The sequence below is a fragment of the Misgurnus anguillicaudatus genome, chromosome 10 (genome assembly GCF_027580225.2).
Source record: "Misgurnus anguillicaudatus chromosome 10, ASM2758022v2, whole genome shotgun sequence".
NCBI classification, from domain to species: Eukaryota; Metazoa; Chordata; class Actinopteri; order Cypriniformes; family Cobitidae; genus Misgurnus; species Misgurnus anguillicaudatus.
Genome location: NC_073346.2, coordinates 41,412,164 through 41,430,456, shown reverse-complemented (window position 1 = coordinate 41,430,456; position 18,293 = coordinate 41,412,164). Strand labels below are relative to the sequence as shown.

The 18,293-nt window shown below is 35.4% G+C and overlaps 1 protein-coding gene across 2 annotated transcripts; it reads right to left on the bottom strand.

Moving 5' to 3' along the window:
• Positions 1-434: 434 nt before the first annotated feature.
• xrcc1 (X-ray repair complementing defective repair in Chinese hamster cells 1) lies at positions 435-17,873 on the bottom strand. 2 transcript variants are annotated; one of them, XM_073872639.1, is made up of 18 exons: positions 17,720-17,873; positions 17,265-17,361; positions 17,051-17,138; positions 15,100-15,212; positions 14,825-14,983; positions 14,583-14,660; positions 14,369-14,492; positions 13,270-13,364; positions 12,486-12,627; positions 11,730-11,961; positions 9,090-9,206; positions 8,511-8,595; positions 7,327-7,420; positions 5,755-5,797; positions 3,855-3,982; positions 3,672-3,762; positions 3,429-3,504; positions 435-1,537 (listed from the first exon to the last, which is right to left on the bottom strand). In XM_073872639.1, the coding sequence occupies exons 2-18, from the start codon at positions 17,313-17,315 to the stop codon at positions 1,430-1,432; spliced, it is 1,824 nt and encodes a 607-aa protein (XP_073728740.1). In that variant the 5' UTR covers positions 17,316-17,361; positions 17,720-17,873; the 3' UTR covers positions 435-1,429. The 2 variants fall into 2 exon arrangements, with proteins under 2 accessions (XP_073728740.1, XP_073728741.1); XM_073872640.1 differs by having other exon boundaries at positions 17,265-17,354; positions 17,720-17,866.
• Positions 17,874-18,293: the final 420 nt, after the last annotated feature.

The window sequence follows — 18,293 nt, the reverse complement described above, 5'->3', positions numbered from 1 at the left end:
CGTTAGCATATAGCATTAACTAGCATATAGTGCTAACTTAGCAGTCAAAACTTTGTTTTTATCATTGTAACAACATTGTAATTAATTTAATGTGTAATTTAATGTTGTGGTGTACATCTGGACTGTAACGTCACAGTTGGTGTTATGTTGAGATTGGTCTGTTTTCCAGCGCTCTTTTGCATGTACGAGGTTTAAATAAGAAAGAGAAAACAATCGTGTTTGAGGCTCATGATATGTCATTACCATGTACACAACTCTTATTATTCATCTATGACTACATAAGTCATACAGTTTTATGTTATACATCACATTTAAAGTACTTTACAATAACAATTTTGACCATATTTAATGACTTACCATGAACTGTTTAGATAGAGATTTAAAAAAAAAAAAAAAGATAAAACACTTCACGAGCCAATGCTGAAAAGCAGAAATGAGTGTATTTTCAAACCTTTATTATGAACTATTTCAAACTAGAAAACAAATGACACTGAAAAATGCTACAGACATTCAAAATAAACACCATGAACCACAAGTCCAATAAAATATTAAAATAATCTCATGACATTAAAAAAACACAAGAATGTGCCGTGTGTCATTAATGAGGAAGTTTTTACATCGGGTGTCTAGGTACTTCCTATTAATATTTCTTAAATAATGCACTCTCATTTGAATATTCGTGAAATATTAATCACAAAGACACACCTACAGATAGACGTCCTGGATTTAAACAGAGTAATGAGGGCAACCGCCATGAATATAAAACAGCTATGAATAATTAACTAAATACACATGAATATGAATGTTCTGCGAAAGTCAGATCTGAGACTCCAAGTCTTTAAAAATGAATATTTAAAGGATTCATAAACAGCTTAATAAATGCACTTTTTAATTGCGGGTGAACCGACGTCTGTGGTGAGAGCTCATAAATATAAATCAGCATGTCTTTCATCTTTAGATCTGTGCGGTTCAGTCTGAATCACGTGACATATGCTGATGTTACTGACAATTCATTAACTTTCTTCATGTCCATCAAACCTCGTATGACTTTCTAAACATCACAAGAAGATAGACAGAGAGTAACTAAGAGCCGTGTCAGGACAAATAAAATTCATCCATAGGGTTATAATCCCATATAATTATATAACAGTCTTCTGTAGGCATTACATGAGGAACAGACCTCAATTAACAAAACACATCATGAAGGGTTTGACATCAGCCCAGAGGAATCACTTGGCTTTAGATGTTTGGACTAGATTTGCTTGTTTATTTGTTGTTTTTGGACCTTGATGACAAAATAAAATCACCATCATTATAACAGCAGCTCAGACATTTGGTTTAACATCTGTTCTGTTCCATCAAAGAGGTTTGATTTCTGGTTTGAGACGACTCGGGTCTACTCAGCTCATTACTCTGATTACTGTCGTCTTTAAGGGACAACTGTGTACGGCTGATACGGCAACATCTTCTGCCTGTCATTGATGGCCAATATCCAGGAGGGCTTCACAAAGCTCAGATTTCCATTTTCCATCAGGGCCTGTAAAAAAAGAAAATTTTGACTTGATAAGATGTTGAAAACGATGAAGAGCAAAGGATTCATCATCATAACTGCAGTCCTGACGCATAGCATCATCACACAAATGATTTATAAGCAGCGCATCTTGCTGGTGAAAACCTCTATTAAAAATTTTGGACTAGTAAATAAGACCACTTGAGAGTACTGTACTGTCTACTACTGAAAGGGGATATATGATGACTTTTTCCATGCTTAAGTGCTATAATCCCCAGTGCTTCAATCAACCTAGAAAATGTGAAAAAGATCAACCCAGTAACTTTGTTTTGGTAAACTTAGTTTTGGTTCTCTGCAAGCATGTGAAAAAATAGCTCATTGACATTTGGCTCCCCTTGTGATGTCAGAAGGGAATCTTATTATAATAATACTGCCCCTTAATTAATCTGCATTATCCAATTACGGCAGTGACATTTAGTGCAGAGATCAGCTCATATGTATTTTAAAGGACACACAATAACAGCATTTTTTTACTCACACCTACAAAGTCTCAATGTTAACACTACAAAAATGATTTTCAAGAAAACATTTTCTTAGTATTTTTGTCTTGTTTTCAGTAAAAATATCTAAAAACTCTTAAATTAAGATGCTCTTTCTTAATGAGCAAAAAGACCCAAAAAATAAGTCTAGTTTTTAGACCAAAAATATTAAATTTAAGTGATTTTGGGTCGTTTTGCTCATCAAGAAAAAGCATCTTAATTTAAAGATTTTTAGATATTGTTACTGAAAACAAGACAAAAATACTAAGATTTTTTTTTTGTGAAAATCAGTGAACATGCTATAATAAATGATCTATATGATATTTTGAGCTAAAACTTCACATACATAATCTGGGAACACCAAAGATTTATTTGACATCTTAAAAATGTCTTGTAAAATGTCCCCTTTAAACTCAAAGCTTATAAGTTAAACTTTAGTGTATCATTTTCTAAGGTCATGTGACTCTAAATATAAACTTAAGCTTAGATTCCTTTAAGATGAACCAGAAAATAACACCCTGACCACCACACACAACAACAACACAACACATCACAGATCAAATGCATTTAGAAAATATCAAATGTAAAATGACACAAATCGAGTTATTTAATCTAAGAACAGCTGTTCTTTGTAAATTAATGAATGGAAAAGTGTTTCTTTACTGCAGCAGGCTTGTGAACAATTCAGAATTTCAGAATTAGCCTCCATTCAATTCACGAATTGGAATTTGAATTGACTCCGCCCCCTACAGGAAGTTGAATTTGAATGACAGGAAGTGGAATTAAATTCATGGCAATTCAAAGAAATTCCACAGTCACACAACAACAGAAAGAATCTCACATACATTCAGTGTTAGGAAAATTACTTTGGAAAATTGTTTGGCAACCATTTGAAATACTTGGTTAAAGTAAAGCTGGGAAATCATTTCTGGGAAATAAAGTCATGTTCCATCGTGTTCCACAAAATTACAATGACAAAAAAATCAAACTTAATTATTTGTTATGTGACTGAGTTTTTAACATTAATTGCTGGGGGAAAATATTTCCTGTTAATGTAATCTGTACAAGTATTTCAAACTAATATAATTTATAGATTATGTAATGCAAACATATCTGACATATACTGAAAGCTTTACTTTTAACACTTCACTTACTGTATAATATGTATATGAATTTCTTTGAATTTCTATTGAATTGCAATTCTGCTTCCTTTAATTCAAATTCAAATTGTAATTCTAGATCCTGTTTTTGACATCAATTCAAATTCAATTCAAATTCAAGAATTGAATTGGAATTTAGGAGTCATTCTCAATTCAATTCTGAATTGTGCACAAGCCTGTACTGCAGTACAAACATGAAAAAAACTATTAGACACTCACATCTTCAAACGATTCATCCCATCCTTGACTGGTGACAACAAACTGCACCTTCTCGCTCATGTAGTCTTCAACAGCTCTGAGGAATAAAGACATCATTAATTGGTCGCGCTCCACCTCCATCCTCTCCACGGCTGTACCGACACACTAATGTCTTTATAATCTACAGCACTTCACATGGGTGACGTCTACAACAGACACTCCTCACAATACTGTGATGAATGCTCGGACACGTCCGGCTCTCACCCGTTAAAGGCGATGATGTAACGCTGAAGTTGTCTCTTCTGGTTGTCGGGGAACGTGCCGTAAAGATAGAAGAACTTTCCTGTTAAGAAGTCTGAAGGACAAACAAACATTGAATGAAGATAGAAGATAGACAGACTTTGATCAATTCCTGATACGCCCACATCAACGTAAAGGCCGTCCAACCTGGAAGTTCAGGGATGGGTTTATCTTCCTCTTCCTCAGCGTCTGTGTTCTCATCAGTAGAGCCGCCGTACGGATCTTCATCTTTAACGTCAGCGACGCTTCCCTTCTTCTTCCTCTCCATCTCCACCCTGAAGCATCGTAACACATAAACAACCTTCATTCATTAAACACAAAAGCAGAAAACCTAGAAAAAATAACCAGTGTGACCTTATGTATGTAAAGGTCACCCGTTACTTATGCAGGGTTCCTACACCTTAGCGAACTTCAAATTCAAGGACCTTTCAAGGACTTTCCAGGTCCAATAACCTCAAATTCAAGGACTAAATGTGGGGACACATTTCAAGTGAGAACAAGGTTGTCAAACACAACTATGCAAAAAAGCATTTTGGTATGAATCAACATTCGCATACAGAAGATATAAGCATTTAAAGCGAACAGTTTAGCACATGTGCTTTAAAAGTCTAGAATTTTATGATATTATCCTACACTACACAGGGAATAATATGGATTTTTTTCCCAGAAAACTTCTTGCATAAAACAGATTCAAGCACTTTAAATCAGTGGTTCTCAAACTTTTTCAGCGTGCGGCCCCCCTTTTGTATGGAGCATTCCTTTGCGGCCCCCACAATGAAAATTTACATCAAGAAACTGTTTTAAAACTCAACTTTTGATTAAACAAAACATATTAAATGATACGAAGTAGTGCTGTTGGTTATTAGTGTTATTTTTTTAGGTTTAATTGCACAGAATTCATGATCAATTAATTTATTTTATAAAATGTCATAAAACTGGGGCCCCCCTGGCACCATCTCGCGGCCCCGACTCCCAGTTTGAGAACCACTGCTTTAAATGACCTGTATCTATGTATGTATATTTTCAACAACTTCCCAGGACCTTGAATTTTTTCACCCAGATTTACAAACTTTCAAGGATTTCAAGGACCCGTGGGAACCCTGTATTTATGAAACACACATTTGCGGATCATTTTAACAATAAACTAACACAAAGACATATTATCATTCCACATACAAACAACATCTGAACGCTCCTTTTCCTCCACACTTGTAAACACTGGGGTGTAGTTTCACATTTGTCATCTGTGACCTCTTGACTTGATGACATATTACGTGAGGTCGCGCTGGTGCTTCACATGACCGGAGGAAGACGAGAAGTTGTGGTTTAAAAGTTCATATATTTTATTTTTCTTGCCAAAAATGACAATCGTTCGCTAGATAAGACTCTTATGCCTCGTTTGAGATTGTTAAAAGTCGTTTGAAACTACAATTTTAAACTGCATTAAAACATTAAAACCCCAAAAGTGTTGGGGTTCATTAAAGTCCATTAAAATGAGAAAAATCCTGAAAAAAACATAATTTCTTCTCGACTGAACAAAGTAAGAAATCAACATTTTAGATGACATTTTTGGATTTGTTTTTAAGAAAATGGACTAATCCTTTTAAAAAAAGTATTTCTTCTGAACTGAACAAATAAAGGCGTAAACATCTTGGATGACATGAGGGTGAGTAAATTATCTAGATATTTTTAATGAAAGAACAGTAATCCTTTAAGTAGTAAATACTTCACTACTGTCCACCTGTACTAGACATCTGACTGTACTTCATTCTTACTAGTAGATAAAAGCACAGAGTTAGCTCAAAAAAATGATTTTAAAATATATTAAAGGATATTAAACATGCAGAATGAAGTTGTGAATGATTTCTCTCTGTGCTTAATGAAAGAGTGAGGTTAAAATATCCAGCTTGAATATTTAGCACTGATCAATTTGAGCAGACACAGCTGTGCTTAGACACATAACTCAAGAGCGAAAAACAAAGACGTCTGAAGGGAACAGAAAGTGAAATGTCTGGAGATCTTTTGAGAATAGACAGACAGATGTTACCTGTTCAGTTCATCTTCAGTGTCCATGCCAGACACATCTTCTTCTGTAAGACAACAGATCATTTAACATGAATATGGGCTGCAACACACAAATATATATATACAGGTATACTACATATAAAACATAGATTATAATAGCTATTTTCCTGAAGAAATATGGAAATGTTCTGACACTTGATCAAAAGGTAACTATATTAAACTATATTAAAGTCACAATACTTTTTTGAAAATACAGTATGTCTGGCATTAGTGCAAAAACAGCTTTATTAAATGTAAAACAACAGGAATATTGCATGTAAACAGAGTAGAGCAGCTCGATTCATTCAAATAATTTAATATAATTCAACATCACACGTGTATAATATAAATGAATGATCAGCGTCCGTTGATAGCTCATCATTTTCTCAAATGAATGGTTTAAAGTTGCATGAACACATCTTGGAGGATGGAGGTCTGGCCTCAGCGGCTCTCGTGGACTCAATTTCCATAGAAATGAGAAACATGCCCAAGTCTCCACTTCACGACTGCTCTCACTACACTTCCAGACTCTCCAACCATCTCTCGCTCTTCATTCTTTCATTTTTTAGATTGATCTGAGCACGCACTTCATTAAATCGCCCTCTTTCCCTCTTCTCTCCTCCCTCACAAAAGCTGGAGTGAAGGGACCTCACGGCAAACAGGTTGACATTAATGATATTTGGTGGGAGACCGGACCCTGTGGTCACACACGCTTTACCTGGCATGTTCACCATTTTAGACAAAAATATACAATTTAAGCAAATTTGTGCTTAAAACAAGCACTTATTTCAAGAACATTTTTCTTATTCTATTGGCAATTTTTTTGCTTGTTTTAAGCACTAATTTACTTAAGTTTATATCCTAGGTCATTTTGCTAATCAAGAAAACACATCTTGATTTAAGAATTTTTAGATATTTTTACTGAAAACAAGACAAAGATAATAAGTAAGAAAGTCATTTTATGCAGTGCAAGACAAACATGTCATCGTCTGAGACAACGTACTGTAGGTACAAAATGTGCTCTGTAGAGCAGTTTGTCCGTTTAGGGCTACTGCAGAAACATGGTGGTGCAAAATGGCAGCTTCCATGTAAGGGGTCTACAGTGTATGGAGATAAAAACATCTCATTCTAAAGTAATAAATCAATAAAGTTCAATATGTGAGGTAAAAAAAATCAAAAAATTCTTAAATAAAGATGCTTTTTCTTGATGAGCAAAACGACCCAAGAAAATAAGTCTAGTTTTTAGACTAAAAATATCAAATTTAAGTGATTTTGTGCATAAAACAAGCAAAAAATCTGCCAATAGGGTAAGCAAATAAATCTTGAAAAATGTTCTTAAACACTTAATTCAAGAAAAATGGCAGATTGTTTTTGCTTGTTTAAGCACAATTTCACTTACAGTTTTTTTTCTAAAACTAGACTTTAGTTTAGTTATTTTCTTATTTTGCTCATCAAAAAATGCATCTTAATTTAAGAATTTTTAGATATTTGTGCTAAAATACGAAGTAAGAAATTCATTTTTTGCATTGTATCAGCAGCTCATTGAAATCTTTACCTTGGGCTTCTTCATCTGTTGAAGCTTCATACTCGTCCTCCTCTTTCTTGATGGGCTGCTTTTTTGGTGTCACATCCCTCTTTTCTGGAGTTTTCTATAAATGAATGAGAGAATGAGGGTTTCCATCTCATTTCATATTAATGCAACTCTGTGTCTAAATCTACATGATGCATATCAGGGAGTCAGTTAAAGGAAAACATCACAGTTTTTTAATATTTTACTATATTCTTACCTTAACTTAGACAAATTAATACATCCCTATCTTTTTTAATGTGTGCACTTAATCTTTGTACAGCGCGTCGTGATTGTGTTAGCATTTAGCCTAGCCCCTTTTCATTCCTTAGGATCCAAACCATAGATATGTATAAAGGCTATATGTCTCGCCCGCGCTGCTGGCCAATTGAGTGCAACGTCCGCATTTTGGCGGCCATCTTAATACAGGGCGCTCGCTCACTCGTAGCATTGAGTTTTAATGATGCAGGTACTTTTAAATGACCATAACTTGATTATTTTTTTACCGATTTTCAAACGGTTTAGTTTGTTATAAACGAGAAAAGATAAATAAAAAATTCATGAAACATGTTAAAGCATCCAGAATTATAGCCACGTTAACAACGTTTGTAAAAAAACAAACCGTTTAGAAAAATCGGCAGAAAATGGAGCAAGTCATAATCATTCAAAAGCACCTGCACCACCAAACTCAATGCCAAGAGCGAGCGAGCTGTCTGAGGTAAGATGGCCGCCAGGTGATGCCATTAGAGCCGTAAGACATCTAGCCTTTATACATATCTATGATCCAAACAGGGAAGCCACCAAACACTTCCATGTTTTCCCTGTTTAAAGACTGATACACGAGTAGTTACACGAGTAAGTATGGTGGCACCAAATTTAATTTTTGTTTGGATCCTAAGGAATGAATGGGGCTGGGCTAAATGCTAACACATTCACGAAGCCCTGTACAAAGATTAAAAGTGCACGCATTTAAAAAAGATAGGTATGTATTAATTCATTTAAGTTGAGGTAAGAACATAGTAAAATATTGAAAAACAGTGTTTTCCTTTAATCTGGTAAAGTTGTCTCTATGGTAACAGCACACCTAATCAAGGTTATATTGCTCTTTATATTCATGTCCAAATGAACTTGGGATGATTTTAAAAGTAAAACATGTTTCATGTGAAATGTACCACAACTCTTTTTGTTTCCTCTTCACTCTCCTCCTCTTCTTCTTCATCACTCTCTGAACTGGACTCGGCTCCATCCATAAGATACCTGGAAAAGATCAACAGGAGAACTGAGATTCCAGGGAAATAAACAGGATTGTGATTTGTAATCACTTTTGTTTGATCACAACAGCAAAGGAAACATTTTCCTTACAAACGATAGGAACAAGCAGTAATACGATGAAGCCATAAATCATTCACGGTGAGCACAAATGAATCCTGTGTGTGTGTGGACAGACACTCGCTCCTCATCTTCAAAGGAAGTGTCTGTTTTAATTACTCATGCCAGATGAAGCTTTTAAACACCGAATACATCACGAGGAGACACTCGAAGCATCACAATAGAGCCAGACACATGAGGACACTGCTGCCTCAAACACATGACAATATGCTAAACAATAATCAGCCACTCCCACAGATGACAGATTTCATCTACTGGACCTGTAAGACTAGATGTTGATCAATGACAAACTGTAAATCCTGAACCCATAAGAACAAAAGAGGAAGGAAACATCTCTGTATTATGCTTGACGTCTCTCTTACCGTTTAAAGGAAATCTTCTCTTTTCGTTTGTGACAGTCGAGTACCCACTCTTTTCTGACGATTGTGCCACCAGCCGCTTTCACTTGACTGTACTTGGGTGTGTTGGAGAAAGCACAGCTACAGAAGAAATAACAGATTTTAGATCACCTTAACAACAAACATACAGAAATAAAACACATTTACATCACTGGAAAAATGAGCATTCAATATTATCCCACTGCATTGATGCTGTCTATAGGGACAAATACAGTCCCTAATATAAAGAATAAAAACATTTGCCTTTAAGCAATTTTAGGGAAACTATTAGAGATGATTTTTCTTAGCAGATTCCAGTAGGTTTAACCTGATACCAATAATAACAAAAAATTATACTTATTTTTTACAAAAATGTGGGCCCTGCCACCTTTTAGCTCCTTTGTGTAAAACGTTCGGTGGGCCACTACAATTAATGATAGTCGTATTGCAAGGGACATAAGTGTGCCTTTTGACTGGCTCTTAATGTTTATTATGAAATAATAAATCCTGTAAGACTGGCATCATGCAGTTAGTGGTTGAAATAATAGCTGGAACAAACGCAGTAAATCTCTACATAATACATGCACAAGAGCTGAATATGTATGTGGCGCACATGCACCTAATATCTGTATCCACACATTCATCCAGTAAAACCTTTCATAGAAACTGACAGTGAACAATAAATGCAATAATTGTTCAAATACAACTAATATTATGCTGATAAAAATATGCTAAATTTAGCTGGTTTATTTATTCTGCTATCATATATTATTACAAAAACATGTTTACAGTAGGACTGGGCAAAACAATTTTTTTTTCTGATTAATCTTTTTTTTCTGTGGTCGATTCAAAATCGATTCTCGAAGGCTTTTTTGCCCATATTTATTTTTGCAAACATTGAATGTAAGATTAATGTTAATCTAATTACTAGTCTTCTATACAAGATGTCACCGTCTTTGTTGCCTTGCGCGATTTTACCAAGGAGCGAGCCTGTCATTCATTCATTCAGTCTATATTCTAATATAATATAATATTCTAATATAATATAATATAATCTATATTCGCTGAGTTGAGAATCTAGTATAAATAGCGTAAAACAAAAATCTGAAACAAAAATCGAACCGAGAATCGAATCGATTGGATAGCTTGTGAATCGAAATCGAATCGATCTGGAACATTTGAATCGATACCCAGCCCTAGAATATATATATGACATAATCTGCTTATTAGTGAATGTTTACAATAGTTCTTGTGTGTTTGTGTGTACTTTTTTATGTTTTAAATGAAAAAGCAAATAATTTTAAAGTAAGTAAATAATTTCATAAGATCATGTCTCCGTCTAGTGCGTAAGAAGCGATGTAATAATATGTTTATAAAACAATACTGAATAAATGTAGTTGTTATTATGGTTTGTTCAAATAACTTCCAATGTGTTGAATGAGAAATATACTGCTGACTGTCGGACCACGTGAAGCTTGATGTGTTGCCATAAAAACTATAACAAGTCAATTAAAAATTGTGTTTAATAAAACCTCACATCAGAGAGACAGTTGTGACGTTTTCAACATACGACTGAAAAAGTTAAAAACACAAATTCCTGGTCTACTCCATGTATAAACACTCGTCTGACTTTCCCATTGTAAAGATACTGGTATGTCTCTGTGCTTTTACACATTGAAAACCTGCCTGTCAACCCCAAGCAACAACATGAAATGATTGCATATGATTGAATATAATATCTCTTCATATGATATATCAGGCTAATTCTTTTTTCCTCCTCCCACTGGTTCATACATGGCAGGTGTAGTAAGTATTTACCTGTTTAAATCATGTTTTATACGTGCTCCCACTTCACTGTTTTTTACCAGCCGGCCATTGAAAAGGAAGGTCTCGCACAAAGGAGACTTCCGTTAATTTATTTTACATTGCACTTTCATCCAAACTGCATTAAATAACAGGATCATTTTTCATTTAAACTGTCTCAGACTCACTGACATTGACATGTTAGATGTCCAAATATCAGTTGTGAAACTGATTGCTGCTTTGAGATCGGAAAAATAAAATAAATTAAATAAGACACGAGATTAAACGACTCAGGGAAACCCGAAGTCCGAGTAGAGGACGTTTATCAGATTGTCTGGTTATCTTGAGCAGAGTTCATATCAACGTTTCGTTTGTGGTGTGGGGCAGGAATTAATATAGACACGGATGGACTGTTGACTTTCCGTATGCTGAAACAAGTGTTTTTAAAAGTATTATTCACAGTCTGAAGGTGAGGGGTGGTTTGAGTCGCGATCTTTATGTCAAACAGATCATGTTTCTGGGTACGGAATTAAATGAATGCTGCTGTTGGAAAACGGTGGCTGCTGCTTCCACTGCGAGTGTGCGTGTGATTGTGACATTATTGCTTTTACCAATGGAAACAGATGGACCGGTTCAAAATCGGAATGGCATAAGCATGACAGACCGGTACTGGTCTAGGCTCATCATGCATAAAATAAGCCAACTCCAGTCTCTGGCTTGTCAATTTGGAAATTTGTTATGCAAAATACATTTTATAATTTCTTTTGAATTTAAACTTTTAAACAAAGACTTGAGTTGTAAATCTGTCCAGAACTTTCTTACATGAGATGCGTGGAGTCTGAGGTCCAGTCGGGTCGATATCGAGCGCCCATGGCCAAAGCTTTATCTCTCAGTTCTGCACGGAAAGGATTCTGAAAGCCGCTCAGAACAAACACTACTCCCTCCATGATGCGGTTTAAAGGCACTGCTTTAGCGGGTTTGGCCTTGGGTTTGGGCTCTGGCTTTGATTTCGGACTCTCTCGCTTCTTTTCTTCAGTCTTCTGGGCTGGAGAAGCTGGAAATTAAACATATCACACACATCTATGAATTTAGTTAAACTCCAAAAATGTGATGTAGATTCATAACCTGCTGTGTGCACACAAAAACAACTTCATGCCATGAACTAAAGATAATCATAATCTCATAACACAAAGATTACCGAAAATACAAGGAAAATGCATCCGGGATCGTTTGTTTCTTGGTTCATTTACACTGCCAATGATTTTCTGGAATCTGTGCGTGCATTCACATTACGTAAATGTCCCGTAAAGACATGTGACGCATTTAAAGTCCTGCACTTGGTAGGTTTTTTCCATAGCGTCTGAAGTTTGCTAATTATCTGTGACTTCTCTCTTGAGAAACCACACGCGTGCATGTTTGTTTATAATAAGATCATGAGGAGCTTTGATGATAGATGATTTGTGACAATGTTGATTACCACAGAAAATGTTTTTTATTTTAAACACTTTATATTCTGCAGTATGACAACTAGATTTTTAACAGTATCAAGTAAATAATTGTGTGTGAAGTAGATCTTACGTTTAGTGGAGGGACTGGTGTTTGCTTTAGGTTTAGGCGTCACAGGGGTGGTGGGTTCAGATGATGATGTGGGTCGTTTAGACGGAGGACCCGCGGCATCCAGACGCTCCTTACTAAACTCAAACTTCCTCTTTACAGGAGCCTATAAAAAGACACACAAGGACACACAGCACGGTTATCAAATGAACTGTGCTGAAATCAGCAGTTTTCTCATTTTAATTAGAAGAATAAAATTCTGGAACGCTATGAAGTTCAATAACCCATCGCAGGTAATTAAAACTATCTGCTGTCTCAGCATGAACTGAAGGTGGACACTGGTCTGAAAGCCCTCAGCAAGATGATTTATGTTCTGTGAAGATCACATAAAGGAAGTCAAAAGTGCTGCTCATTAATATAAGGAGCAGAATACAGCTGAGAATGTGCAGGTGTATCGACTACAAACAGACACACAAGTGCTTGAGTACTGAAAGAGAGAGAGAGGAATGATGAAAAAACATGAGCTGTAACTTCATTTTGGCAGCTTGTAGTTTTTACAGGACTTTGATCTGTGTAAAGTCATTTAAATGAAAACAAGCAAGGACAAAAGGAAGATCATAAAGATCAGTCATGTGGTTTTAATGAACGGATAAAAGAATTCTTGAGTAAGGTTTATTGAGAAAAGTTTATGTCGTGAGACGCTGAACAAGCTGACCGTACGTCCTCCACCTCATGAGTACTTGAGTAAATAATCGCCTCTGGTCTTGGTCTATTGGTTTTTAAAGAGAAGACAGAGACGGGCAGATACCTGCTGGGTGCCGGTGCTGCTTGAACCCTGAGCAGATGGACCTTCAGTCTTCAGAGCGGCCGTAGCGTAACTCAACCTGCTGCTCTGAGGTGATGCTGGTACAGAGAAAAAAGATGAAAATTATTACATTTACTTCATATCTGTCATTAGAGTTTGTAAAGCTGTTCTTTGTATTAAAAAAGTACAGGGTTTCCCGCAGAAAATTTGTTAGTTAAGGTGGTAGAGTTGGGCAGGGACGGGACCGGTGGGGGGCGTGGTAATCAAAGGGGTGGGGCATACGCATCATGATGAAAATTCTTATTTTTTAATTTAAAACACTCAAATAAAACTAACTTTTGAAGAAACTATGACAGAAAATGAACACATACTAGATTAATAATGAATAAAATGTTTTTACTTCTTACGGGAATAGCTGCGTGATGAAGTGAAACTAAAGGGTTAATAAACACAAACTAAAGCAGATGTTGTATAACGTCTTGCGAACGATGATATATGGCGAAAAATGGTAAAAACTGATTATTTCCCACTATTAATAACATTATCTTAAAGGAGTGTAACTAATGTAGCATGTAAATAATGCAGATAAATAATGTGAGCAAGAGCGCTCAACAATTATATCTAATCAACAGGCACGTGAAACCTAGCTAGCAGGTTGCTCAAACAACAAAATCACCAGCTAACTTACTTTAAATTTGCAAGAACCATAGACTAATACAATTACAGAATTAAATAAAACCAAAACATAATTCCACTTACAGTTCTCACAGACACGTGTTTTATCAACTGGCTATCCTCCAGACATGACGGACCACGTCTGTATCTAATTTCGGTCGTGAGGCGCGCGTGCAAGTTTGCGGTGTGAAAAGAGTCTGCGCTATTCTTTGAGATGCACTTGACAGCCTTTTTTGTTGTGATTTTTTATTTACTTTTTTGAACGACCTAGTTAAGGCGGTAGGGTTTCTCAACTTAGGTGGGCCGCCCGAACTGAAAAGTGCTGTGGGAAATCCTGAAGTATAATCTGAACAAACTTAGCCAAACCGCAGGCTGGTTGGCAAGAAACATGAATTAATTTTTTTTACATTGTTGTAATGTATTGTACCTTTAAGTCCTGCGGTAGGTTTAGATGAACTCTCTCTATTGAAGAACAGACTGCCAGGCTGAATACTGGAGCCAGAGGACGGAGACTCGTCTTTAACTCGAAACTGACCCAGTTTGGTTAATTTCTATCAAAAGAGTGAGTTAAAAGATGTTTGAGTCGCAGTAAAACAGCAGTATGTTTAACACGAGGACTGAAGAAACACACAGAGACTTACAGCTGGAGATGTGCTCGGTTCTTCACTGCCGTCTGGTGGTGAATGAAACTTTATAAAGGTGATGCCATAAGCTGTTGTCTACACATACACACAGACACAAATACATTATTTCATTACATTCTCACAGTAATATACTGTAACTAAAATTGTTAAATTAAATGTTTTTGTTTGTAAACTATATCATCTTCATAATAAACACATTCAAGTTAAATATGGCATTTTTAAATGCCTTTCAGCTTTACCTTGGTGTAAGGTTGAGTACAGACTATTTTCACCCGGTCCCATTTCTCCTGCGCCGTGGCCTTTACCAGCTGGTTTGTGCTGAAGAAGCGAACCCTGTTTGTGTTTGTGCCGTTTCGACTCTCTGTAGGAGACATGAAGGACGATGTGACCAACAGAACCTACAGCAGATCAAAATAAAGAAACACATTAACAAATTTGTCAGAAATATAAAAAAAATATCATAAATAAAGCAGATCAAGTTAAGTTTTTTCAAGCTATGAACTTTGATTCACACCTCAAAATCTTGATCTTTGACCGATGTGGAATGACCGACAAGGACTTCAACGAACGCAGAACCTTCATTCCCAATATCTATACTGTGAATCTGCTCTTCCTTTTCAAATTGAAAACAAGAAATGTTGTTAATATAACAGACAACTTGGTACATAAAACAATGAACTGTACCGCTAAAAAAACAACAAGACAAACATGTTTAGGAAGAAGCTTGCTTCTCACTGCATATACTATATACTGCTATTGTTTGAAAACAACACATGAAACTCATGTAGATTTTACATTTAATAAAGTGAACAGCACCGTGTTAGCAGAACAAAGGTCACAAAACATACTGATAAAGTCACTTTAAATAAGAGCATCTATCAAATGTGTAAATGTAAAAACTTAAACAAAATACTCTCAGTGGTCCAATAAAAACATTTTCTAAGAAAAGATGTTCAGAACAGTGGATAATAAGTGTTTGTATTCATCAAACAGGGAAATAGAAATTTATGTCAAGCTCATTGCAGTGTGTAAGACAGAAATAGAGTCATATGGCAAAACTTAGTCTAGGGGTGAGTGGGGCACAAACTAACGCGGGGTTAATTGTAACAAGGCTTTACATATTTCTACAAGCAATCTGTGCTTTTGCTTTTTTTCTCATACTGTCAGATGATCTCCTGTAAATTTGTGAAAAGTTTTGATGTAGATATTGAACAAAGAGTGTTTTGGAGTCATGAAAGTAAATTTCTTCATATTATGTTTTTTTATTTCTGAGTTGTGTGTGTAAGTCATCAAATCCAACTTTATTAGTGATGCACCTATGTATCGGCCACCGATATTTATCGGCCGATTTTTGATGAATTTGAAACCATCGGCATATCGGCAATAGCACGAGAAAGGCCGATACCGATTGTTTATTAATTAACTGCATAAAGAAATCCATTATATGTAAAAAATTAGTTAATGTTGTTTATCAAATAAATGCTGAATAGCTAAAACCACCTTTGAAGGTTGTCATGCTGTCTTCTTATATTTGTTTTAGCTTAATTTGTGCCTCTCTTATTATGTTGGTCAGTTGAATGTTAATTAGATCCAATCCATGTTCAGTAAAAATAAGTTGATGCAGAATAAACTAGCTAATAGACCAACTGTATAGTATTGTATGCAAGTGTTTAATATCGGTATCGGCATCGGTATCGGCCAGAAGTTGTCTGTTTATATCGGAATCGGCCCAAAAAAATCCTATCGGTGCATCCCTAAACTTTATATTATTTTATTTTATTATCTCTGTCTTGTTACCTAAAACATAACAGAAACATGTCAGCAACTCCTAGTAACTGATAGCTGGGATTGAAAAATGTTTTATACAGCGGGGTTAGTTGTCACACAGCCTCAGATATACAATGATAATGAAATGAAAACAATGTAAATACTATTCATCAAAATAACTCTTAATACAATATCAGGGGAAATAAATCACTATTATGATTTTATGTCTTCCCTTTCAAAAATCTATTTCCATGTACTGCTGCATGTTCTCTAATGTTTAGATGAAGGATGGATGAATGTGTGGATATCAATCTATTATAGACAGATATAGAAACAATATCCACCTTTAGTAGACAGAATTTGATTGAATTATTTGTGTTTAAACAAAAATTTCTAGCAGGTGTAACAATAATAAACCCTCTGTTTGTTACAATGAACTCCACCTACGGGGTAACGTTTGCACACCTGTCACTTTCGGTGTAATTTTACGATAACGGTAGATCACACAAACAAACTTTAAGTGTTCATTAGTAGCAGAGATGTGTGTGTTGATTGTGTAAAAATGATTAATTTAACATAAATATTTTTTGAATGATAGAGCCAAAGCCAAAAAGCGTTACTTTGTGCCCTGTTCTCCCCTACTTCATTGTGAACTTTGCTAAGATTAGGCTACAATAAATAAAACAAGCGTACTTGAAGAATGACTGAAACTTGTTTCTCTCCGGGTCTTGCAGCTTTCCACTTTCTGTAAGTGTCAGAGCTCAAGAGGTTGTCTGCTTTGTGAGTCTGTGATAAAACAATGATAAAGATCAGCGCAACACAAACACATGGTTCTCCAAACATCTGACAGCTCTGACTGAGACTCTGTCCCCAGATTCTCCTCTTGCATGTTAATGTATATAAATGACTTACATTATCCTCACTGCTGCAGGACACAACATGCTTGACTTTGATTTCAGGCATGATCTTTTAATTATACACCTGTCTGTGATGTCATTAAACCTAAAAACTAAAACAAGAATTATCACTGGTGAACATCGACATATCAATTCAAAATAGCAGACTTAATAGAACAAACATTTATTTGCCTATTTGTTTATGTTTTTCTAGCTGATAGTTTAGCTGTCATTAATGTATCAAAGATGCGACATTGAATCGTTAGCTCGTATTTAAAGTGGCTGTTATGTGATTTTAAAGGCCGTAAATAAAAACGACAGGTCAATAAGTATTAAAGGCCAGACTTCATTGTTACAGCACTGTGTGTGCGGCTAGCTAACAATAGAGCTCCTCTGTTGAGGATCATAAAAAAGAAGCTAAACTGAAATATTCAGAATAATAAAAGTGCTATAAACGTAAGAGCTATGTACCGAAGTCCAACCCCAGTTTTCTGATAACAGTTTTATATGAGAATATATTTTTCTTCCCGTAATCCGCGAACACGCATACGAACTCCCTCTCAATTCACAACACCTGACGTCATTTCCGAGTGCTGCCGTATCAGAGCGACGCTCCTCCGGAGGTCCTCGATGGTCAATAGTAAAATAAAAGTCCATCTTCAAAGTTTATTTATTTAATATTAATATAACATTCAAACAATGTCTGTCTCTTTCTTACAGGCAAAAATAACTGTTAGCATCAATGTTGAATAAATAGTCAGCTCAATATATCATACTTTCATAATTTACAAGTAACTAGACCCGCTAGATGTACATCTTCTGTAGCACTTTTTTAATTGAAGAACATTATTAAATACAAAAATCAAGCTTGTCAATGCCATAGAAAAGAAAGAAAAAAGATTTACAAAAAATGTAGTAGTTTTAAAATATTATATGTTATATGTTTTTTTCACATGTTCTAGAGGGGTACAGTATAATTTAAAACATTCATAAAATATGACAGATTAATTTAAATGTAATGTATCCACATTGTAATTATGTTTAA

Excerpts from the sequence above, each read along its gene's own strand:
- xrcc1 (XM_073872639.1), bottom strand. The coding sequence starts at position 17,315 with ATGCCTGAAATCAAAGTCAAGCATGTTGTGTCCTGCAGCAGTGAGGAT. Across the intron at positions 14,984-15,099 it reads TCAAAGATCAAGATTTTGAG|GTTCTGTTGGTCACATCGTC; the intron begins GTGTGAATCAAA and ends GATCTGCTGTAG. Across the intron at positions 3,983-5,754 it reads ACTGAAGATGAACTGAACAG|GGTGGAGATGGAGAGGAAGA; the intron begins GTAACATCTGTC and ends ACGATGCTTCAG.